This window comes from Dreissena polymorpha, chromosome 9 (genome assembly GCF_020536995.1).
Source record: "Dreissena polymorpha isolate Duluth1 chromosome 9, UMN_Dpol_1.0, whole genome shotgun sequence".
Classification (NCBI taxonomy): Eukaryota; Metazoa; Mollusca; class Bivalvia; order Myida; family Dreissenidae; genus Dreissena; species Dreissena polymorpha.
Genome location: NC_068363.1, coordinates 62164729 through 62191311, shown reverse-complemented (window position 1 = coordinate 62191311; position 26583 = coordinate 62164729). Strand labels below are relative to the sequence as shown.

At 36.5% G+C, this 26583-nt stretch overlaps 1 protein-coding gene across 1 annotated transcript; it reads right to left on the bottom strand.

Moving 5' to 3' along the window:
• Window positions 1-1655: 1655 nt before the first annotated feature.
• Window positions 1656-25321, bottom strand: LOC127845098 (DENN domain-containing protein 11-like). Its single transcript, XM_052375796.1, has 9 exons — window positions 25060-25321; window positions 22169-22268; window positions 21443-21601; window positions 19689-19827; window positions 17569-17707; window positions 15144-15266; window positions 13729-13879; window positions 11086-11154; window positions 1656-6654 (listed from the first exon to the last, which is right to left on the bottom strand). Exons 1-9 carry the CDS (start codon window positions 25271-25273, stop codon window positions 6456-6458), a joined length of 1293 nt encoding a protein of 430 aa, XP_052231756.1. The 5' UTR covers window positions 25274-25321; the 3' UTR covers window positions 1656-6455.
• Between the last annotated feature and the right edge of the window lie 1262 nt (window positions 25322-26583).

Here is a 26583-nt window from a genome sequence, read left to right as displayed (position 1 = left end):
ATTTTTATGCATTTGTTGGTGTGATTAATTCACTGCTTACTGGCTAAAGTTTGTGTGCTTCAGGTACATGTATTCACTTAAAACTTCACTATGTTTGAGCTCGCTGACCACGTTCCATAACTCTGACATGCAATTTTGTAGAATAATGTCCCTTTTTCGCCGCTATGTTATTGTAATTTTGATGGAATTTAGTTTCAAGGGTTTCATATTAGCATCCCCACTAAGCGCTAATCTTTTCTGTCTTACTTGATATCACTCCTTCCGTTGGTCCTTCCATTTTTCAAACTTGTTTGTGTCACGCGATATCTCAGACACCTATGATAGGATTATGATCAAACTTGATATGCAGAACCCCTACAGAGTGGACAGGCGAATCTCTATCAGATCATTCCGGTCCAATCTCTATCAGATCATTCCGGTCCAATATTTGTCAGGGAGTTATTGCCCTCCAATCTCTATCAGATCATTCCAGTCCAATAATTGTCAGGGAGTTATTGCCCTCCAATCTCTATCAGATCATTCCGGTCCAATAATTGTCAGGGAGTTATTGCCCCCCAATCTCTATCAGGTCATTCCGGTCCAATATTTGTCAGGGAGTTATTGCCCTCCAATCTCTATCAGATCATTCCGGTCCAATCTCTATCAGATCATTCCGGTCCAATCTCTATAAGATCATTCCGGTCCAATCTCTATCAGATCATTCCGGTCCAATCTCTATCAGATCATTCCGGTCCAATATTTGTCTCTCTATCAGATCATTCCGGTCCAATCTCTATCAGATCATTCCGGTCCAATCTCTATCTATCATTCCGGTCAAATCTCTATCAGATCATTCCGGTCCAATCTCTATCAGATCATTCCGGTCCAATATTTGTCAGGGAGTTATTGCCCTCCAATTGATGTTTTGTTTTTATGCGAGATCTCAGAATTTGATGATCATTTTTTTATGAATTTCTTTATTTACTTTCCTTTTCTGGTGGGCATGGGCATATTGTAATGTCGTTCTGTTCCAATAATTTTCATGGAATTATTTCCTTTTGATTATTAATATCCATTTCACATGGATTTTTTGTCTCCACACCAAATGTAAGGAACTAATTATCTGCTTTAAATGAAACTTAATTTTCAGCTTCCTTTCAGGATGGACATCTGCTCTTTACATTTTAAGGAAATTATTGCCGTTTGAACCATTATTATTTTCCGCATTATATTATTATCCAAATTTATTAAATTTTAAATGCAGCTTTTTTGTTTGATTGACATGCATATATTTTCAGGTGGTTCTGCTCTAATAATTTTAGGAAAAGTTTATACCATCTGATTAATAATTTTACATTAATAATAAATTTTAAATGTCTGTGTCAGACCACAGAAAATATAAATTGTAATTTGATGATAATATAAAGTATCCCTACAGGAGTGAACGGACATGCATGTATTGTAAGGTCGTTCAGCTCCAGGGATTTTTTTGCCCCTTCAATTACAAGTTCTCAAACACTAATGATCTAAATTTATTAAAACTTATTATGCAGCATCCTGATAGGCTGACCCACAAAGTGATTTTGATTTATGTCTGAAACAGGAACCGAAATTCTAATACTGTTTTGGTTTATAAAAGCAAATTATTTTCTACAAAAAGTAAATTTCATGCAATTTTCATTTTGTTTATTTCTTAACATAAAATTATAAATTATAATATATTAAATATCAAGACATTTTTATATGAAATTAAATGATCATTAATAATAAGATTTACAAACAAAATCATATTTTGAGTATCGGTAGATATGAAATTGTTGCCTTTCACATAAAAATATAACTTCTGTTTCCCTCACTATATGGTTTTGGCATAAACAACTGCTATTATGTTGTCACATTTTAGTGCAAGAAACTTTTCAATAAATTAACTCTTTGAGTAAACATAACTAGGTGATCAAAAATAAAATAAAAAAGTTCTTATTTGTAAAAGTACAGCATATGAAATCAACAAGATAAAATCTTCATAGATAATCGACTACATAATTAACACAATTACTTAACAATATTTGATTTTATTCAAAATACACTTGTTTAATAAAAAATAACAATCGAGTCATACATAGGATAAGAAGTCAAACAGTGTTACGTGCTATTTTTACAAATGCAATATTTATCAATCAGCAAGTGACCAATAACAGAATATCAACAACAGACATTATGCATTAAAAATATTGCACAAGAAAATAAGTATCTCTTTAATCCCAAATGATGTTTGAATGAACAAAATGTAACTTTTCTCAGAATGTTAACTAATGAACACGATGTAAATAATCTTGGAATGTTAACTCTAATGTATGCTTCCATGATACAATTGGAATGAGACCCTTGGTAAGTGCTTTATTGGAATGCCCACAAAACACTGCATTGATGCTTGAACTATGTATTTGATCATTAACAATCACAGCCAATCAAATAACAGTTGCAGAAATGACATAGTGAATCAAGAAGTCAAGAAAAGCAATTCACAGACAGATATATAAGACCTACATTTTAAGAAAACTATCATTAACCAGAAATGGTTTGATATTGAAATATGTCTGCAACATTATATGGCAAACATGCTAAAATATCAATGAACAAAATTGTTCACATAAAGACACAAAACAACATATATCCTGTTATAATAATTGAATAAATATAATATGCAATAATAATTTGAACTTCGCAAGAGAAAGAAAGTGTTCATTCTGTTTTCCTTTCCATTGAATACCTATTTGATAAAACAATTGTTCTGCATACAGCGTGCACAAAATAATACAACTAAATAAACAAACTTCTTAAAACTTGTTCAGATTACTATTAAAGAGGTAGGGTATATAATTTCTTAACTGCAGAGAAAGAGAAGTTAGACTAACGACACAAACATATTTAATAACTGCAAGATTATTGTTTGCAGAGACTAATAGCTTCCACAGCAGAAATAAGAACTCTGCTGCATTCTAACCTATATATATATATATAATGCATGTGCGTAAAGTGTCATCCCAGATTAGCCTGCACAGTCCACACAGGCTAATCAGGGACAACACTTTCCACCTAAACTTGAATTTGGGTAAGGAGGGACTTCCTTGAAACTAAAAATACCATAAAAGCGAAAAGTGTCATCCCTGATTAGACTGTGCGGACTGCACAGGCTGATCTTGGCCGACACCTTACGCACATGCATTATGCCCAGTTTTCTCATAGCGCGACTCATAAATATATAGTATAGAGCTAAGTACCCTAATTTCGACAGTTTAAGGTTCAAATGTGTATACCAAATTATTTGATCGGTATCCTCCTTACTTATACATATCACTTACTTAACTTATTGCATCCTGTGCTTTTTAAGTGTTGACTGTCAGGTAAGGATGCTTTATATGTATCGTATTTACTTAAAACGTTTACGAAGTATGAGATCGTTATTTCGACATGGTGCCCCTTAATTCGACGCCCCTAGTTTATTTTTAAAAAAAACATGTGAAGGAAACGAATATTCTTTCAATGGAACAGATAATTACCATAACCTTTAAAAATTGTTATTAATGTATACTGCTTGTTAAGTCTTCGAGTTATAATTTATTAAGAGCACCTCTTGCACTAAGAGGCGTATGGTTGTATATTACACCTGATAATTGTTTCCATACGCCGATAACAAAACCCCATGATGTACACTTTACTTCCTAAAAATTGGTCATGCGCCGAAAATTGCAACCCGTGATGTAAGCTGTCGATTAAAATGCTTCAATCAACACTGCTTTCTGCAGACTCAATGTGTTTTGCACACATCTCGATATGTCTTAACTCCGCCTCCTTTCCAATACAATTGGCACAGGCTCACAGTAGACACCTGTGAATTGATAAATTGTAGCAGACGACAATCTTAACACGTTCGCTGTTCACGGTTAGGCGGAGAGCGCTTAATTGGAGTTAATGTTTGTTTATTGTCACCATGTTTTGATAACAATAACGTGTGAATGTCGGCAAAGAAGTTGAGACCCCGTCTTGGACCCTGTTTGGCGAAAAGTTTTGAATTGTTGTAACAGTTGGCAGGCCTGAACCATTGTTTCAATTATGAACATTGCGACCCGTTTGTAACATGTCAAAATATTTAAATGGCAAACACACATATGAATTTGACAAAAATATTGAACTTGTACCATTTATCATTCGTGTTCATAATGTCACAATGTGCCCTTGCAGATTTTGGCATTCCACTTTCGACGAAACGGAAATTAGAAATTGATGAAAATAAATGAATTCAAACAAATCAGAAAAACAAAACAAAAACAAAGCAATCAAAACACAGAAGTCGCGTGTTTTTAGACGACTTGGTTAAACCAATTTGACTGGTTGGAGTTTAACCAAAAAAAGAACAAACGCATGTTTTGCAAAATCTGCTGTGCAACAGGGTTGCAAAATTTACGAAGGATGGAGCTGGTATTAGTTGCAATAATCCAACTCCCAGCTATTGACCCCCCGTGTCGCTGTACATATGTACTCATAAAATCTCAGAGCATTCAAGAAGTACTAGAGCTTGTATGTACATGTTATATTAAATTACCCAGTAATGATGTTGATCTATATATAATGAAAAGATTACATAAGGCAATGCGTAATAGTTATTTAGTTATATGTATTATTATTCGCTATGTCGAATTTACGGTCCAAACGATTTTTGTTATCCTAACTTCAACATCCCTGCATTGGCCGCTAAAAAGCTCACAGCTAAGTATAACTGTTACAAAATATGATCTTCCATGTTTGTTTTTCAGTTCTCAATACAAATTAAAACGTATTCCCGCAAAAAAAAACGATAAGAGATTTACCGTTGGTTGCTGCGTGTCTTACAGCTTTGTATAAGGGCCACAATCCCGTAAAAACACAAAACAATCCGTGTTATTTAACCTTGGTTTACGGAAAAAACAAACGCAAATTTTATGGGTGAAATAATTTGATGATGTCTGAAATATGTGACATCATCAAAAATAAACTTAAATTGACTTGAACAAACCGCACTAGGCTAATTTAGATAAAAAAATGTCAAAGCATGTCGAAATAACAGACATGTCGAAATTAGGGTACTTTGCTCTATATAACATTGACAACACTATTATTTTAACAATTTTCAAGATGTACTTTTTAAGTAATCATATATTGTAGTTTTTTAAATTCTTATTTGACTTTTTAGGATCTTCAACAAATACATTAGACAATATTAAATTTGCAAGTGGGTCATCAAGGCCCTTTAAGCTTGAACAAAGTTACATGCTTGGTTAAAAATAAATCCTTCTCCACATAGGAAATGTCATAATCAACCAATATATTAATCTTATAGAATATCTATTGAGGAGCAGACACTTTATTAACAAGTTAGCTTTTCCACTCATCCTATATACATTTCTGTACATATACAACAAGCTTTACATTGTAAATTGAAAAACAATAACCAGTTTGACTACAATGCACAAATAACTACACTTGAACTTGAACACAGTTCTATGTCCGAACACTGAACCTGTGTTTACCCGTGCACATCAACAGACACAATCCATACCACACTATATTAAACAAATGAGTCACATTCTGAGAAAACTGGACATAATGCATGTGCGTTAAGTGTCATCCCAGATTAGCCTGTGCAGTTCGCACTGGCTAATCAGGGATGACACTTTCCGCCTAAATTGAATTTTTGCTAAGAAGAGACTTCATTTTAACTAAATATGTCATACAAGCGGAAAGTCCCTGATTAGCCTGTGCGGACTTCACAGTCTAATCTGGGATGACACTTTACGCACATGCATTATGTCCAGTTTTCTCAGAATGCGACTCAAATATATTCCATATATCTTTTGGCTTTAAATGTACCATAATGATTATTGGTCAATTTAGTTAACAAATCAATTAAATTATTTATTAAAAGTCTTATTAAAGTAAGTTATTACTTGAGTAGCTATTTACTTAGACTTTAAAAAACTGGGTAAAACACAAAAATTAACGCACATTTTAGGTTTATAATTGTAGAGTCTCATATATCAACAATCAATAGCAATGATACCGTTATTACACTAAGTATTTGGATCATAAATTTTCTGATAAAAATATTCGATAAACTCATTTTAAATCATGCCCATGTCTAACATACTGTTAAATCATGATTATTCCTGACACATTAAAGTTCATTGATTTATTGAGTTGACCTATACAAGAATTTAACAAAAACACTTCGAAAAATGACTGATGCAAATTCTTCTTGTTTCCACCTAAATCAGAAATCCATGAATCAACGCATCTGCAAAATTTTTTTTTTTCATGACTACTTAAATAAATAACCAATATAAATAATGATTTTACAGTATTGAAATAGTGAACACAGCTTTTACAATGCGTCAATGCGCAAATCATTACGTCAAGCACCAATGTAAATGTAGGGTGGCTCACTTTGGACAACAGGGATTGTCCACCATGAGTACGACATCAATCCCATAATGCTCCACAAGCTCCATGAGGAACTGTCGGTCCCCGCTAGGGTCCAGCCCCATACTCTTCATGTGGTCGGAGGTGAGCTGGGTGTCCTGCGAGTTGGCCACATCTAGCAGCGTCTGGAACAGCCGGTTGTTCTGCTCATGGAAGAACCTGAACGGTCGGAAAAGGGATGGTGCATAATTTTTGTGATCAATTGATGTCTATAGAATAAATAATGAGCATAAAGTGGCGCCTAAGATAAGCTTGTGCAGTCAACTAGGAGTCTTTGTTTAATATAAGAATCTTCACAAGAACAATTCAGTTGAGTTGGTTTAAGCAGAAAGTGTCGTCCCTGATAAGCCTGTGCAGAGTGCAGAGTCTAATCTAGGACAACACTGCAAGCACATGCATAAAACCAGTTTCAGAATGACAATTATTAATTAATTTTGTATGCAGTATATAAAAAATATTCTTTTTTTGGTGGCTTAGATGTGAAATTTTAAAGCTTTTATATATGTCGTTGCCATGTTAAACAAGCAATAAGTTAACCCTTTCCCACTCAAAAGCAAAGTGAAAATGGCAGTGACTCGCAGACTGTTCAGGTTTTATGCTGTTTGCTGTCCATCAGCATCTAAGGGTTGTAAATGAAGCCTTATAAAAGTCTTGAATCCAGTAAGAACGGTCTTTAATTGAATATCACTTTCTAAGGGACTACAAACGTGTCAAAATACGTATTTAAGTGGTAAAGGGTTAACTTACATATTCCCAAAACTCAAAGGGTTTAGAAAACATGCTTGTGGTAAAAAATTGTTAAGTAATGAGAACATGTCCCTTGTTTTATACCAGTTTTATAGCACACGAGTACAATATGATTAGTCATGGGAAAGACTGTGATATTAATAAGGCTGCTTTCATGAAAACTTTACTTAACGTAATACATGTGCGTCAAGTGTAATCCCAGATTAGCACTTTATGCACTTGCATTAAGCCTTGTTTTATTAGATCCAGGTTCAATTAAAAAATCAACATGTCATGTGTGCAACTTACTATTAGTATAGTACATCAAATGGCTATTGAAAACAAGAGCTGTCTCCATCGGAATTAGCCCCCATGGAAAGGCCATGTCCTTATACACATGCATACCAAATATGAAGGTTACATCTGAAGCATTTTTGAAACCTAAACGCAAAAGTTATACGGACAGACAGACGGACAGAGAGACGGACGGACAGTGCGACTGCTATATGCCACCCTACTGGGGGCATAAAAAAAGTTAAGTTTTGATATAGGACAATAACAATCCAACATGCACAACTTCGTAACATAAGGAAAAACACTCAATTTTTCGATGATTCAAGGGCCATAACTCAGGAGTGTCTAAGTCAATTTGGCTGATTATCAAACTTGACCTAGATCTTATGACCTTACACATTTTCATAAAGTGTGGCGGAGATTCTATGACAATTGCTCTAGTAATTGAGCGGAAACAAGAAAAAACGCAATTTTTGGATGATTCAAGGGCCGTAACTCAGGAGTGTCCGGGTCAATTTGGCCTTTTATCGAACTTGACCTAGATGTTATTGCCTTACACATTTTTATGAAGTGTGGCAAAGATCCAATTACATTTGCTCGAGTTATTGAGCAGAAACAAGAAAAGAAAAAAATTTAACGATGATTCAAGGGCCGTAACTTAGGAGTGTCTGAGTCAAATTGGCCGATTATCGAACTTGGCCTAGATGTTGTTGCCTTACACATTTTCATTTAGTTTGGTGAAGATCTGATGACAATTGCTCGAGTTATTGAGCGGAAACAAGAAAAAACGCAATTTTTCGATGATTCAAGGGCGGTAACTCAAAAGTGTCTGGGTCAATTTGGCCGATTATTGAACTTGACCTAGATATTATTGCCTTACACATTTTCATGAAGTGTGGCGAAGATCCAATGACATTTGCTCGAGTTATTTAGCGGAAACCAGAAAACACCCAATTTTACGATGATTCAAGGACAGTAACTCAGGATTGTCTGAGTCAATTTGGCCGATTATCAAACATGACCTAGATGTTATTGCCTTACACATTTTCATGAAATTTGGTGAAAATCTGATGACAATTGCTCGAGTTATTGAGCGGAAACAAGAAAAAAAACAATTTTATGATGATTCAAGGGCCATAACTCGAGAGTGTCTGGGTCAATTTGGCTGATTATCGAACTTGACCTAGATGTTACACATTGTCATGAAGTTTGGTGAAGATCTGATGACAATTGCTTGACTTATTGAGCGGAAACTAATCTGGACGGACTAACTGACTGACTGAGTGACGGACAGTGCGATCTTAATATGCCCCCAGAACCTATGTTCTAGGGGCATAAAAATGCAGCAGTATATGGAGAGAATTTGCTACACATGGGTGAATATTAGCTAATGAAATTGCCCATAATACCATAAATACATTAGTAAATTGTCACTTAAAACAACATGACATAAAGTTTTTTATCACATAGGGCACCGAATTTTATTGTTTTAGAATAAATTTAACAATATTGTTATCATTAATCATTTTTTTACAAGTGTGCACATCTGCATATATATTATGTGTTGAACGTACATATAAATTTAACATCATAATGACAAGAGGGCCTGAAAGGCCCAAAATCGCTCATCTGAGATAACAAGATATTATTGGGACAAATCTTCTGCCCAAGTTTCATGAAGATCGGAAATTAAATGTGGCCTCTAGAGTGTAAACAAGGTTTTACTATAGCCATATAAGGAAAAATGCCCCGCCCCTTGGCAGCCATGTTTTTTAACCGACCAACATCATTTTTGAACTCGTCCAAGATATTATCGGGATGAATCTTCAGACCAAGTTGCATGAAAATAGGACAGTAAATGTGGCCTCTAGAGTGTTAACACAAATTTATTATAGCCATATAAGGAAAAATGCCCCGCCCCTTGGAAACCATGTTTTTCAAGCAACCATGTCCCTTGTTTTATACCAGTTTTATAGCACATGAGTACAATATGATTAGTCATGGGAAAGACTGTGATATTAATAAGGCTGCTTTCATGAAAACTTTACTTAACGTAATACATGTGCGTTAAGTGTAATCCCAGATTAGCACTTTATGCACTTGCATTAAGCCTAGTTTTATTAGATCCAGGTTCAATTAAAAAATCAACATGTCATGTGTGCAACTTACTATTACTGTAGTACATCAAATGGCTATTGAAAACAAGAGCTGTCTCCATCAGAAGACATATGCCCCCAAAAAACGCTTTTCCAAAACCTAAACGCAGATTTCGAAACCTAAAAGCGGACCCTAAGTTCAAGGTCAAAGGGTAAAAATTTGTGTGCGTATGGAAAGGCCATGTCCTTATACACATGCATACCAAATATGAAGGTTACATCTGAAGCATTTTTGAAACCTAAACGCAAAAGTTATACGGACAAACAGACTGACGGAGAGACGGACGGACAGTGCGACTGCTATATGCCACCCTACCGGGGGCATATGGAGAGAATTTGCTACACATGGGTGAGTATTAGCTAATGAAATTGCCCATAATACCATAAATACATTAGTTAATTGTCACTTAAAACAACATGACATAAAGTTTTTTATCACATAGGGCACCGAATTTTATTGTTTTAGAATAAATTTAACAATATTGTTATCATTAATCATTTTTTTACAAGTGTGCACATCTGCATATATATTATGTGTTGAACGTACATATAAATTAAACATCATAATGACAAGAGGGCCTGAAAGGCCCAAAGTCGCTCACCTGAGATAACAAGATATTATTGGGACAAATCTTCTGCCCAAGTTTCATGAAGATCGGAAAATAAATGTGGCCTCTAGAGTGTAAACAAGGTTTTACTATAGCCATATAAGGAAAAATGCCCCGCCCCTTGGCAGCCATGTTTTTTAACCGACCAACATCATTTTTGAACTCGTCCAAGATATTATCGGGATGAATCTTCAGACCAAGTTGCATGAAAATAGGACAGTAAATGTGGCCTCTAGAGTGTTAACACAAATTTATTATAGCCATATAAGGAAAAATGCCCCGCCCCTTGGAAACCATGTTTTTCAAGCAACCATAATTATTTTCAAATTCATCCAAGATATCATTGAGACCAATCTTCTGACCAAATTTCATGAAGATTGGACAATAAATGTGGCCTCAAGAGAGTGAACAAGGCAAATGTTGACACCGCACAATGCATGACGCACAACAGATGACGCATGACAGACAAAAGGTGATCACAAAAGCTCACCATGAGCACGTTGTGCTCAGAGGTGAGCTAAAAAAGAAAGCCTTAGCAACTAATGAGCTGCATTCTGAACTTAAGGCATGCCGTAAAGTGTCATCCCAAATTTGCCTGTGCAGTCTGCACAGGCTAATAAGTGATGACACTTTCCCACTAAACTGGAAGAGACTTCCTTTGAAGGAATAATTCATAAAAGCAGAAAGTTTTGTCCCTGGTTAGCCTGTACAGACTTCACAGGCTAATCTGGGACGACACTTAACGTATATGCATTACGCCCAGTTTTTCCAGAAAGCAGTTCAAACAATGAAGACGAGATACATACGATACAAACACTTCTTCCTCATCTATACTGTCCTCCCCTAGCTCTTCATATGAGTACTGGTGGGCAGACCTGTCAATCACAAACACACATACTTCTCATGTTCATCATTTCATATCCCTTTTTAAATAAGCCTTGTTCTGAGAAAACTGTGCTCCAGTTTCTGCATACAGTATCCTCCCAAATTAGTGTCCTTAATCAGGGATGGCACTTTTCGCCTAAACTAGATTTGGTTTAGAAAAGACTTCCTTTACACTAAACATCCATAAAGGCGCAAAAATGCTAACTCCATTAAAGAAACATACAGTAAATTCATTTTTTTTTCAAAGACGCCATGACTTAGAAAATGCATAGAACAAATGATTATTCAAATTAATGAATTCTATGTAATTCTAAATATGAAGACTTGAATTATACACTTGCAAAGCTTTAAAATTGTTTTTGTTGCATTACTACACAGTTTGACATATTCTTGATTAAACATATACTTTCATATTTAAATATAAAGGACCATATTGGTGAAAAACAGTAATTTGGAATTATCAATTATCCACTGTATCTATGGTCAATTGCCTTTTCAGAAGACACAAAAATGTGTGGTTGATATAATGATATAATAATTGAAGCTCCGTACCTGCATAGATTAAAGATTGCGATGCTTTATTACTGTGTTTGTTGCATTTCTTTACAGTTTGACTTGATTCTCGATTTAACGTCAATTTCTTATTAAAATAAGAAGTACCATATTGGTGAAAAAAAGTAATTCATATTAAAGATGTTCCAAATAACACTGATCTAGGGTAAATACAATATACACTGCAACTCCATTATATCACGGTTTGTAGGATCAACAACTCGTGATCGCGATCTATCTAGATCGCTAAATAAATTGTCAGGTAATTCATGCATGTATATGTATGAATAAGCATATTTTGACAATTTCATAACACGCTTTTAACCTACCTTATTGCAGTATGTGTTATATCCATTTGTTATAAATTGTTATAACATAAAAAATTACTACATGTAAGTATTTTCAAATGTGTATAACACAATTTTTTATCCGAAAAGCATTGCCAAGATTTATTGTTCACAGTAGCATGGGCTTTTATATTTGAATGCTGAATAAAAATTTCCCAGCCCATGGGAGACAACTTTCTTTACTTAAAAAAAAAATTGGTAGTGGAAAAAACTAAGGAAAACTTGTCCACTAAGTCGTTTACGCTGTATCTAATGCTGTAAGTTATTTAGGTAGGTCAGTATGAATATGTGACCTTTACAGTTGTTGTATACAGGACTGTGTGTATTCTGCAGCATGATCTGCTGATACGGTTATCAAATTATTGACAGCTAGCATCATGTCAGTTCAAAACAAATTTAATAGAGAATGTTGTCAAACGTGACAGGCGAAATGACCTTTGATTTTGGGCAATAGTGTTTATTGTTTGTTGCAGTGTATAAGCCTTAATGTGATGCACAATAAAGGCAAACAATCTGGACCAACCTGGATGTATGAATGTCAGATTACACAGAAAATGAAATTGGGTGAAACAAGAGATGTGTTCGTCAGAAACACAATGCCCACTACTGAAAATTTCTATTTATCATTTGGCAGGTATAGTAATCATCTCCCTTTAGAGCTTATAACTTCCCTTGGATTTTTTCAGACATCACTGACAACCAAGGCCTGTGGTTTATCAAAGAGATCATAGCCAGAGTTCATCATGTATCTATGGACATAAGTCCACAAGGATATGTAATGAACCCTACCATTCACAAATTAGTACAGGAAAGAAATGATAATTATATCATTTAAAAAAAAAATTGACAAATCAATCATTTGAGTTATAAATAATCAAAATAAAAAAATCTGTTCAGTAACTGTGAAAAGAACTTAAATTCTTGGTAAGGAAATATATCATCTGAGATTTATAATTATATAAATTACGCCCCTTGAAAATAATTGTCTCCAACAAATCTCTATTTTTAGTAGCAAATAATTAAAAGCCACTACTGTCACTGTAGATTCACCACTCAAAATGTTCAGCTTCATGAGATACACATGCATGCCAAATATCAAGTTGCTATGTTCAATATTGAATAATTATCTCCCTTTAAAGCTTATTACCTCCCTTGGATTTGTATTTTTGACCTAAGACCTTGAAGGATGACCTTGACCTTTTACCATGATGTGTTTGTCAGAAACACAATGCCGTCTACTGCGCCGCTTTGATTTTTTTAACAAAAATATATAATTTGGCAGGTCAGCTTATTATGTCCATTTAAAACTTATTACTTCCCTTGAATTTGTTTTTTCGACCCAGTGACCTAGTTTTTGACCCGGCATGACCCATATTTGAACTTGACCTAGATATATTGTCTAGATACAACTTCTGACCAAGTTTCGTAAAGATCGGATGAGAACTATTTGAATTAGAGATCAGACACGAAAAGTGTGACAGACTGACAGACAGACAGTGCGAAAACTATATACCCCCTTTTCTTCGAAAGGGGGCATAAAAATAGGGTCAAAAGCCAATACGCGATATATTGGACATCACAGATCAGGATATAATGGATTTGCAGTGTATTGCCTTTTCAGTTCCTGACGTCACAAAAAAGTGTATAAACACTGTAGCTCTGTACCGAAGATTGTTGAGTTTCTGGAACTTGTCCCTGTCAGCGGAGCTACACTTGAGGAGCTCCTTTAGGATGGGGTTGTGCGTGCGTACCACCTGGTTGTCAACGTATACATCATACAGACTCGTCTTGCTCTCAAATATCTTCTCTGTAGTGCCTGCATATACACAGGGAAATGTATAACTATTAAGTGGTGTTATGCATAAATGCATTTGATGCCATATGCAGCCACATTAGATCCAGACCAGCCTGCTCATCTTTGTAGTCTGGTCAGGAGCTAGGCAGTCCGATATAAAGAGAATAACAGGTTACTGTCCCATCCTTTTGTTATATATCAGGCAAGGCTTAGAATAATATAACGACGAGGCTTGCCAAGCCTGATATATTACGAAACGATGGGACAGTAACCTGTTTTTCTGTTTATCATACCACATGTTTTTAAAAATCTGCAAAACAATCCATTTTTTATATTTAAAATGTACGGATCCCTGCTGATTTTGCTGATCCGGCTTTTACACGTTGACATAAATGTAGCAATGGCGTTCGAAAAGACGACATGAATAATCGCTTATTTGAAACATCCTATAGAGAAAAAAAGTTGTTTGCACTACGAATGAGAAGAGTACACCCGCTTTAATTATAAACCTCTTGAATTGGAGATCAGGAATGGACTGCAGCTTCGAAGAACACACTTCACCGAATAGTTTGGAGACGCCATTTTGGAGATGTGTATTGAAATTGACATTTTGATGATGGTGTCAATATTGACATTAGCGTGTTAAATCGTTTGTTAAAACGTTGAGGATTAGCATACAGTTATCATTTGCCTTGACTTTCTGTGCAACACTTGTGAGTGCAATGACTAGATCAATATTTAAGACTTATTGTCCCATTGATGACGTCATTTAACTTTGTAGTGCGGGCTGTGGTTATTTTTTAAAAAATAAATGTTTTTGTGATTTATGACTTGAAACTAGAATAAAATATATGCGTTCTTGGTATCATGTTGTTTGTTTTGTTGAACCTGATTAATGTTGATAAAAATTGTTGACTTTATTGCAAATCCCACGTAACTCCAAACATTGACTGATATAAGAACTTCCTGTTGACCATGATATAAAACAATATATCAGGCAATGTTATATCAGGCAGATATCAATGCGGTGGTATGATAAAAAGTAATGGAAGGTTTCATGTTCTCATAAGCAGACATGGTAGCTCAAACAAGACTGCATGAATGCGATAAAGGACAAACTATAGCCAAATGGTGATCACAAAAGCTCACAATGACCACTTTGAATTCCAGTAAGCTAAAAATATACAGATCTATAGTAATATAATTATTTCAAATGGAAGACTTGTTCAAGATATAAACAGTTATTGCTTGATTTATGAAAATTTAAATGGAAATTAATACTCACATGCTAGATATGTAACTTCCGTTTCCAATGTTTCTATATCGGCAACATTCACATAGAAATGAGGCTTCACCTTCCGCCCAAGACCCCTGATATCATGGTTTGTGAGACAGCAAGCGCAATACACTGAAACAATCAAAGCTAGGACTTTAAAGAAACTTTGTGCCTTGAGTGTTCAACAAGAAACTATTTGAGTCGTGTTTTGAAAAATCAGGGCTTAATGCATGTGCGTAAAGTGGCATCCCTGATTAGTCTGTGCAGTCCACTCAGGCTAATCAGGGACGACACTTTCCACTTTTATGGTATTTTTAGTTTCAATGAAGTCCCTCCTAACCGAAAATCTTGTTTAGACGGAAAGTGTTGTCCCCGGTTAGCCTGTGCGGACTGCACAGGCTAATCTGGGACAACACTTTACGCACATGCATTAAGCCCAGTTTTCTTAGAACGCGACTCATTTAATATTCTTAATGATCCACCCTCAGTATGCCATTAAATCTGTAAATGGCAACGTTTTCCAGACTTACACCAGCAATAAGTAAGCAACTGACACATTATAAATACTATATACTTTAAAAATGCTTGAATTTAGAAGCAATGCTATAATTTCCAGCACGTTTACCAGTAAAAGATAAATTAATGAATACATTTCTTACACAATTTAACGGAAAACACTTACATTTAAATTCCAGAATTTTGGTTAATTTTTTTTAGTGGACAAATACCAAAGTGAAAGATGAGTATGACAGAAAACCCGATTTTTAACACATATATGACTGATTCTGTGTGAAGCTCTAAAACCATGCAGGCATACACAAGAGAACTTCATAACTGTTTATTGGAAAATAAAAACCCGTACTAAGAAATTGAAAAAAAAATGCACCCTACCTCTGCAGCAGACAACACCTATGGGAGGTGGGAGAAGAAGATAATTCACTTACCTCTATAGCAGACAACACCTATGGGAGGTGGGAGAAGAAGAGTATTCACTTACCTCTGCAGCAGACAACACCTATGGGAGGTGGGAGAAGAAGAGTATTCACTTACCTCTGTAACAGACAACACCTATGGGAGGTGGGAGAAGAAGAGTATTCACTTACCTCTGTAGCAGACAACACCTATGGGAGGTGGGAGAAGAAGAGTATTCACTTACCTCTATAGCAGACAACACCTATGGGAGGTGGGAGAAGAAGAGTATTCACTTACCTCTGCAGCAGACAACACCTATGGGAGGTGGGAGAAGAAGAGTATTCACTTACCTCTGTAACAGACAACACCTATGGGAGGTGGGAGAAGAAGAGTATTCACTTACCTCTGCAGCAGACAACACCTATGGGAGGTGGGAGAAGAAGAGTATTCACTTACCTCTGTAACAGACAACACCTATGGGAGGTGGGAGAAGAAGAGTATTCACTTACCTCTGTAACAGACAACACCTATGGGAGGTGGGAGAAGAAGAGTATTCACTTACCTCTGTAACAGACAACACCTATGGGAGGTGGGAGAAGAAGAGTATTCACTTACCTCTGTAACAGACAACACCTATGGGAGGTGGGAGAAGAAGAGTATTCACTTACCTCTGTAGCAGACAACACCTATGGGAGGTGGGAGAAGAAGAGTATTCACTTACCTCTGCAGCAGACAACACCTATGGGAGGTGGGAGAAGAAGAGTATTCACTTACCTCTGCAGCAGACAACACCTATGGGAGGTGGGAGAAGAAGAGTATTCACTTACCTCTGCAGCAGACAACACCTATGGGAGGTGGGAGAAGAAGAGTATTCACTTACCTCTGTAACAGACAACACCTATGGGAGGTGGGAGAAGAAGAGTATTCACTTACCTCTGCAGCAGACAACACCTATGGGAGGTGGGAGAAGAAGAGGATTCACTTACCTCTGTAGCAGACAACACCTATGGGAGGTGGGAGAAGAAGAGTATTCACTTACCTCTGTAGCAGACAACACCTATGGGAGGTGGGAGAAGAAGAGTATTCACTTACCTCTGTAACAGACAACACCTATGGGAGGTGGGAGAAGAAGATAATTCACTTACCTCTATAGCAGACAACACCTATGGGAGGTGGGAGAAGAAGAGTATTCACTTACCTCTGTAGCAGACAACACCTATGGGAGGTGGGAGAAGAAGAGTATTCACTTACCTCTGTAGCAGACAACACCTATGGGAGGTGGGAGAAGAAGAGGATTTGCTTACCTCTGTGGGAGACAACACCTATGAGAGGTGGGGAGAAGAAGAGTGTTCACTCACCTCTGTAGCAGACAACACCTATGGGAGGTGCGGAGAAGAAGATTATTCCCTTACCTCTGTAGCAGACAACACCTATGGGAGGTGGGAGAAGAAGATTATTCCCTTACCTCTGTAGCAGACAACACCTATGGGAGATGAAGAGAAAACAGTATTCTGTGACATACCTCTGTAGCAGACGACACCTATGGGAGGTGGAGAGAAGAAGAGTATTCGCTTCTCAAGCAGGGCGTACTTCCACAGCAGGAAAATCTGCTCTCCAAAAAAACGAGCAAACTGCGTGAAACAGCCGGCAGGGTGGGTAATCTAGGAGAAACAACAGGGAAATCATCATGGTTAGGCTACTATGGGAAAACTCAACTAACTGAAGGTGATTTAAGTGTAGTTCTAGATCATCCTGTCTTTATTTAAATAAAGACAATACTTCTCCAACAAAATCACACACTTGCATTGGTACATATTGCAAAAAACGATCATTTATATATGAGAGATTTTTTAAATGTACTTGAAGATATTTTTATTCAATTTAACTTTTAATAAAATCTAGAATGTTAACGAGGCAAATGTTGACAAGAGCACCGCATAACGGGTGCCACACTCAGCTACGGGTGTAGTTTTGAATAAATGAAAGCTTGTCAGAATTATTTTTTTTAGAGGTCACAGTAACCTTAACCTTTGACCTAGTGACCCCAAAATGGGTGTGGCATGTAGAACTCATCAAGGTGCATCTAGGTATGAAGTTTCAAAGTTGTAGGTGGAAGCACTTTGATTTTAGAGCCAATGTTAAGGTTTAAGCATGACGCAGACGGCGGACGACGAGCTGGCTATGACAATACCTCGGGTTCTCCAAAAACGCCGAGCTAAAAATGCACAAAAGGTGATCACAAAAGCTTAACATGGAGCAAGTTGTGCTCATGTGAGCTAAAAACCACTAAATTGATGTTGATGCAGCTGACATGTTTGACTTGGCCATTAACCCAATTAATCCATGGCTTCAACTTGGAATGTTTAGCAACAGAAATTATAAAACCATAAAATAACCAACTAGAGTCTCAAAGACTTAAGAAACTTAACTGTTTTGAGGTTGTAATTAAGGTTCTTAATAAAACAAGAGCTGTCTCCAAAGGATGACATATGCCCCCAAAAAACGCTTTGACAGAAGTTAAGAGCATTTTTCGAAACCTAAAGGCAGATTTCAAAACCTAAAACGCAGACCCTAAGTTCAAGATTAATCGCAAACGGGTATAAATTTGTGTGCCTATGGAAAGGCCTTGTCTATACACTGCAACTCCAATATATCGCGGTTGAAGGGATCCAAAGATCGCGACCGTGATATATCCGGTGCGCGATATAAATTGTCAATTTATTCATCATGTATATGCATGTATTAGCATAGTTTGGCAATCTCAATACATGCATATACACATGCATACCAAGTATGAAGGTTACATCTGAAGCGACATAGAAGTTATGAGCATTTTTCGAAACCTAAACGCTAAGTGACAGACAGACAGACAGACTGACAGTGCAATCACTATATGCCCTCCTTCGGGGTCATAAAAAATATATAACAAATTAGGCCCCAACATGCGGCAGCCATGGTTTTGAACAAACCACAATCATTTTCAAACTCAGCCCAGATATCATAGCAACACAATTAATGTTCTGAGCAAGTTTTATGAGTGGTAAAAAAATAAGATTTTAAACATGTTGAAATGGTTTTACTATAGCCACCTTAAGATAACTGCTCAGCTTCATTTTTCAATAGACAGAAACCGTATCTCACAAATGTGACTTAACTAACATTTGTGACCTAGGTTTTGACCTATTGTGGCTGAGATATTATTGGGACGAATGTTCAGACCTAGTTTCATTAATATTGGGCAATATATTTGGTCTCTTGAGTGTTGACAAACTTTTACATTTAACCAAGATCTTGTTGGCTAATAATCTGATCAAATTTTATGACAACTGGAAAACAAGTGTCACCTGTAGAGTGTTCACAGAAATTGTCTCTCATTTGACCATGTGACCAAGTTTTTTACCCCACAAAACCCAGTGTCAAAGTCTGGTGAGATTCAAGTTCAGAATTGGCAATAAATGTGGCCTCTTAAGTTTTCAAATGGTAGATATTAATGACGCATGATGCATAACAAATTACAGACAGAAGGCGATCACAAAGGCTCACCATGAGCACCATGCGCTTAGGTGAGCTAAAAAGAAAGTTATTTAATTAATTGTTATCATTATCCAAATCTCAAAACAATAATACTCTTGTGAGAGATACCTTCAGTTCTGGAAGCAGGTTTTTGGAAGGTGTGTTGGGTGTTACTGTCTTGGATGTTGGAAGATTGTTGAATGCTGAGGTTTTATCCTCATAGAATGCTTGCAACTGGGTGTATTTGCCAGGTATTTCCAATTGATGTCTGGAATATATAAAGGTAGAGGATATTTATTGGTTTTGGTTAATGATTGATTTTCAATTCAAGAGTGATCAAAGTTGAACAACCACATGCGAAAATATGCAGTGATAACCAAAACTTTGCCCAAAAGTTTTTTTTAAATTATTTTTTATACCATGAACTGCCACTTCTTTTCTTCACACAAATGGGGAAAAAAAGTGTGATTTATCCTGCACCTAAGGTGTGAGCCTAATGTTGTGACAGAAGTTCCAGAAATTCCAATAAAAAGTTAAGTAAAATGCAAGTGCTCAACTTCACAACAAATTATTTCTAAATTAAGCAGCGCAGTTAAAAATATCTAAGGTATACAGCCACTAATAACATGGCACTTGTTGTTTAATCTTATGCATTACTTATTGGAACTCCTAACTTTATAAAATAACATATTTGTATAAGAAACATACACATTTCTTCAGTTAATATTGAGCCCTTATAAATTTAAACAAAAATGTCATTCAAATAAAATTAATGCCACAATGAATGTATATCACTAATAATACAATTTGTAAAAGTGTACAGGTAAATTGTAGTTATCCCCACGCTTTTTGAAAAGCCTGGGGATATTGTGGTTATCTCCGCTGTCTGTCCGTCCGTCTGTCCTGGCCACAATCTCCTCCTACACTATAAGCACAAGAACCTTGAAACTTACACACATGGGAGCTATAAGCATATGTGCGACCCTGCACTTTTTGGAATTTTGATCTGATCCCTGGGTCAAAAGTAACGGGGGTTGGGGTGGGGCCGGGTCAGAGATTTTCACTCATTTTTTAGGTTATTTTACATTAGCTTCTTCATTTCAACACCGATTTACTTCAAGTTGATACTGAACCTCTCTTATGACAATACGGTCAATCTCAACTATGCATGGCCCCATTACCAACCCTGGGGCGCCTCACCCACATAGACCACACCCACCCAAAATTGCATTTTACTATAATTTCTTCATTTGTACACCGATTCACTTCTTATTGATACTGAACTTCTCTTATGACAATACAGTCAATCTCAACTATGCATGGCCCCATTACCAACCCTGGGGCGCCCCGCCCACATAGGCCACACCCACCCAAAATTGCCTTTTACTATAATTTCTTAATTTCTACACTGATTCACTTCCAATTGATACTGAACATCACTTCTAATTGATACTGAACTTCTCTTATGACAATACGGTCAATCTCAACTATGCATGGCCCAATTACCAACCCTGGGGCACCCCTGGGTCAAACATGCAGCGTGGGGATACGTGCCGGCCTCTGCCGCGCCATTTCTAGTAATTATTGTAACAATTAAAATAATGTTTGCATAATTTTTATTGTCCTTAATTCCTACTCACAAACTGGAAAATAATCATTGTCAGCTTCTCATTAATAGTCTAAAAACAAAATAATAATAGTTCAATACAACCCTAACAGCTGCTAGAAAGATGGTATTTGTAGGAGCCCACAAACCCCTGACCCGTAGAATGTGCTGAAAAAAAAATCCTGAAAAAATTATACACCATCTACGAACAAATTATAAAACAGAACAAAAGGTGTGCAACTGAGGTCAAAATGTTAGTTCCTAACCCTGGTGCTACCTGACTTGTGTCTCTAGGAACTGCAGATGCCGGTACAGCAGTGTGTATGAAGTGGCCAGGATTCCTACAGACTTCATCCGAGCCCCGCGTTCTATCTCACTTTCCACCGGCATGTTCTCAAAGCATGCCAGCCCGTACAGGTTGTCTTTCTTGAAGTACCTACTCAGGTTAAAATGTTTATAACATACTGCTTTAAATACTTGTAGTAACATTATTTATGTTGGTTTCTTTCTGATATTACTATTACAATTTTACCATGTTTACATCTGATGCAAAGTTTGCTTTCATTATAGCTGAAAAAGAAATCATGGCATTTCCAACAGTTTTACAAAAAAACTTTCATATTTACTGTGTATTAATAACTGTCACAGTTGATTCGATTGACCTATATGTAACACAATTTTCAGAATTAAAATCATTCAAAAAACAATCTACCACCCACTGCCGAACACCAAGTAACATTGATATATATATTTGCACATTTTACCAACACTAAGAATGTGTTGAGCATTAATCCAGATTCTTATAATTAACCCTTTCCTGCTCATATACACAATTTGACAGTTTTGCTGGCCCTAATAAAGCAAAATGAATTTAAGACCTTTCTTAAAACATTCAAGCTTTAAAGGCCTATATTTCCAACCCTAAGATACTGATGAGCAGCAAACTGTTACTTGCAGGCTTTTCTGGTTTTAAAATGATTGCCCATAGCTATTTTCAACTCACACAAAGTCCTTTATCTGTGTGTGAGATCCGCTCACCATGGCTTTGAACTCAACACCGTCCAAGTCTGCATCGTCTGGCATGCACCACTCCACCATGTTACCTGAAATGGGAATGCCATCACCCATAATCTACAATACTAGAAGGCCGTTATTGTAGCTTACTCTAATCTTGCTTATCAAAAAAATCTACCTGTAATAGAAGACCAGTATTATCTTGAGGTCAGTCATGATGTTTTGAATAATGGATTACTTTCCAAAAGCCCTTAAATATGGCATACAGGTAATTCTCTCCTGGATAAATGCAGATTGAAGAATATCCTTAAGTTACCCTTTTGGGCTGATGAGCATCAGGGCTCATGCTGGGCTCAAATTTTAGGGAGAAGTTACTTCTCCCTGGACACCGATTTAGGGAGAAGTGAGGAGACTTAAGAAGTGGAGAGACTCGGACACAAGGGTTTGTGTGTAGGGCGTTACAACACACATATATACATGTGTATCACATTATTGCAGCATACCACTGTAGTACACATAACTAATAACTATAAGTTTACTAGCTCTATATTCAATCCATTTTGATGTATATATATATGATATTATAAAGACTAAAGAAATTCGAAGATAATATGTATATGAAGCAGTAGCCAACATACGCTCAGACCAGATAAATATTATGTTTGAAATATGACATTTAACATATGCTTTGTTAACTATTATTTGTTATTTTTATAGTCTTTCCAATTTCAATATCTGATGAATACAATTCAAAATATTATAAACCACACCGTCCATATCACCCCATGTTAACTTCTAAAATAAATTATAATCGACATAAAAATATCGCATCCGAAAACCACCGTCCGAAAAATTGGACGCGTTTTGTAAATGAAATAAAATGTGCATTTCGTTTGACGGCATAAAATGAAAACCAGTAGCCCAGCAAATATGTAATTAATATACAATTTAATTGACATATTGCTTTACAATAGCATAGTTTGTCGCTAAAAAACAACTTAATTTAATTTTCACCTTTTTTTCAAACGATAATCAGCAGAAAGGTGTAACATCATCGACATAGATCTAATTATTTAATTATCATCCTTTTGTTAATTCAGATCGATATATATATGATATTATAAAGACTAAAGAAATTCGAAGATAATATGTATATGAAGCAGTAGCCAACATACGCTCAGACCAGATAAATATTATGTTTGAAATATGACATTTAACATATGGTTTGTTAACTATTATTTGTTATTTTTATAGTCTTTCCAATTTCAATATCTGATGAATACAATTCAAAATATTATAAACCACACCGTCCATATCACCCCATGTTAACTTCTAAAATAAATTATAATCGACATAAAAATATCTTATCCGAAAACCACCGTCCGAAAAATTGTACGCGTTTTGTAAATGAAATAAAATGTGCATATCGTTTGACGGCATAAAATGAAAACCAGTAGCCCAGCAAATACGTAATTAATATACAATTTAATTGACATATTGCTTTACAATAGCATAGTTTGTCGCTAAAAAACAACTTAATTTAATTTTCACCTTTTTTCAAACGATAATCGGCAGAAAGGTGTAACATCATCGACATAGATCTAATTATTTAATTATCATCCTTTTGTTAATTCAGATCGATACTAGTCGGTAGAAAGGTGTAAAGTGATCAGCTTAGAAATAATTTATTTATTGTTACGCTCCTTTTTATTTGTTTATCTTTAAATACGACGCTTGCCATCGGCCGAGTTGGAAGACGACAATATCAACTGTGTATTTCCAACTAACTTTATACAGCGACTGCGCATGAATTACCCAATATTATGTGTGAGCGAACTCAATGTTGATTGGCAAGCTACAATGTGACTTGATGAATATCGATCGATGATTGGATAAGTTCGGCAGTTGGGAGAATCGGGGGCGGGGTTTAAATTACCTGTCGCTCAATTGTGACACGCTCCGGGGTGCGACATTGTGATTGTGTATTGAAAAATTGAATCAGACCTTGACGTCGAGAAAACTGGATGTAAACAAATTCCGGTTTCTTAAATTTTAGGCGACATTTTGCGTAAGAAAGCGACAAAGCCGCTCATGTCGCCCTCTTGTGCGAGCCCTGAGCATGAAGCAGAATTTTGCACCCCAAACTTTTAACAAAAAAAAGGTTCCTTATTAGTCATCTGCGATAAACGCTTTCTTCATGACTGACTTTAATCAAAAATAATGGTTGCCAGTTAACTCTGCCCTCAATCACATTCTTGTTACAAATTGGAACTCTGAACTGCACAGATTGGCGACTGAAAAGTTACCTGAGGATTTCTCGTGGTGCATCTGTGTCAGCATACATGGCTGTGTAATGTGACTTAATCATTCGATACTCTGATATCTCTTATCAGTGGATCATCTATTACCTCATTTGGCTTTATGGTGATTACACACAGAGTTGAGGAGTGAATGACCAGATTTACAGTTGTGATTAGTAAGTCCTGTGTATTAGAAGATGGTACACTGTAATATCAGATGTTTTTGGGTGTAATTTACGCCCGGACATACATTAACGGAAACACTGGAATGCCAGTTGGGAATGCACAGTCAATGTGGTCAGATGTTATTTAGTTCAAGGTGGAAATGAGAAATAGGAAAAACAATTACACAATAGTCATTATCTGTCGATAATACCCGAAAGGGGAGTAAGACAGTATATATAGATAGATTATAGTTCGTAAATTAACTGTTGGTTTGTGTTTTGTTAAAAACAAGATTCTTTGATTGCACTAAAATGTCCAACTGATCGGAGTTATTTGAACGAGCTTTTTTGTATCCCAGTCCTTTACCCTTTACAGCTTATTACACAATCCAATCCCATTCAGTGTACGAACCTACCAGATCTTGTGTCGAATGCAACTACAAAAATTGCAACAATCACATCTGGTTCCACAGCACTGGGAGTCGAAACTGTGGCGTTGACAAATATTCGATCATCCGCGCAAACAGCATTTGATCGAACCGGTTCTGTTGGAAATATATTTGGCCTTTTTCTGTTCCGTGCATGGTCGCCACCCTCTGACAGAAGCGGAGCATTTTCATCTTCTGCCATATCAAAAATACCAAATCGGTATTGATTTTTGTCAACATCCGGTTGGGTTGTTAAATGGCCTAAAGATATTTAATAAAACTAAGACCGTTACCGGCGAAAAGATCAAGGCTACAAACTACTAATATTTTCTTCAAACGATGAGACGATTCGTGAGACAATTATTAAATATACCGGTACTTCTTTTTTTAATTCCTTTGCACCACTGAAATTGTTCATGGAGTTTATTATTTAAAAACTTAATCGAATAATATACATAACTTAATGAGATATTTTAAACCCAATAACTAATTGAAGGTGGCATTCATTCTAGATGCGATTTTTAACAAAGAACTTACACGTTTGTTACAAGAAATGCCGATTTCCTATTTACTGAATTGTATTCAATTTTTGACAGGGAAACAGCAGTTACATAGAGCGAAATTAAACAGTCGAGCTTGGTCGATATTTTTTTAGAAAACTTGCGTGTTATGTAAGATGACGTCAAGTCGTGCGTCAAATACCCGGCGTAAGGGTACCTTGCGCACGTGCGTCGAACTTACATCCGGTTTCCAGTCAACTCGTACCTAAGTCAACTCGTACCCTAGTCAACTCGTACCCGATTTGGTCAACTTGTACTTTAGTCATTTTTCAGATTGGTCAACTCGTACCTTTTAAAAATTTGTTCTTTATGGCCAATGAGACCTTAATGTGAACTGGTAGACAATTTCAAGACAAATTCATGTTTAAACGCAGCTCCGCCAAGGGACTGCGGCGCACAGCTCGGCCTTTATGGCCACTCTCGTCGTCACCGGCAGTCGTCTTCATCCCCGAGACGGATTCCCCAGTGCGTTGAGCGTACTGAGTATCGCCGCCCCGGGGTCCCTCTATAAGGCCACCCCTTCGATGTTCTTGGGACTACAACGATAGGCAAGCGAAGGCCCAGCCCCAGGTCCGCTCCGTATGGCCTCCATACTGGTAAACCCGCTGTCCCACTGTTCCCGTCCCTCTTCAGACGGGACCTCTGGCAGGTCCTTGTAGCGAGCTCTCGACGTTAAACAGCGGTTGACAAGACCGCTGCATCTTGGAGAAGACAGCGGGCGTAGCAGTGAGGAAGCCGTCCGGCTCGAGGATCAAGTTCCCCATGGGTACTACTACCCGTACCCCAATTTATTTGGTACCCTACATTTTTGGTTACCAATTTTGTTCGTAACCAAATTTTTGCTCGTACCCAAATTTTTGTTCGTACCCATTTTTTTCGTACCCAATTTTTTTCTTAACCAAATCTATTTTGGTACTCAATTTTTTTTTGGCATTATTTTTGTACCCAAAAT

What these genes read in the sequence shown, in the direction of transcription:
- LOC127845098 (XM_052375796.1), bottom strand. Translation starts at nt 25,273, where the DNA reads ATGGCAGAAGATGAAAATGCTCCGCTTCTGTCAGAGGGTGGCGACCAT. An exon ending in TGCATTCGACACAAGATCTG is followed by an intron (nt 22,269 to 25,059) that starts GTAGGTTCGTAC and finishes TTCCCATTTCAG; the next exon opens with GTAACATGGTGGAGTGGTGC. An exon ending in GGAAGTTACATATCTAGCAT is followed by an intron (nt 13,880 to 15,143) that starts GTGAGTATTAAT and finishes GTGTATATGCAG; the next exon opens with GCACTACAGAGAAGATATTT.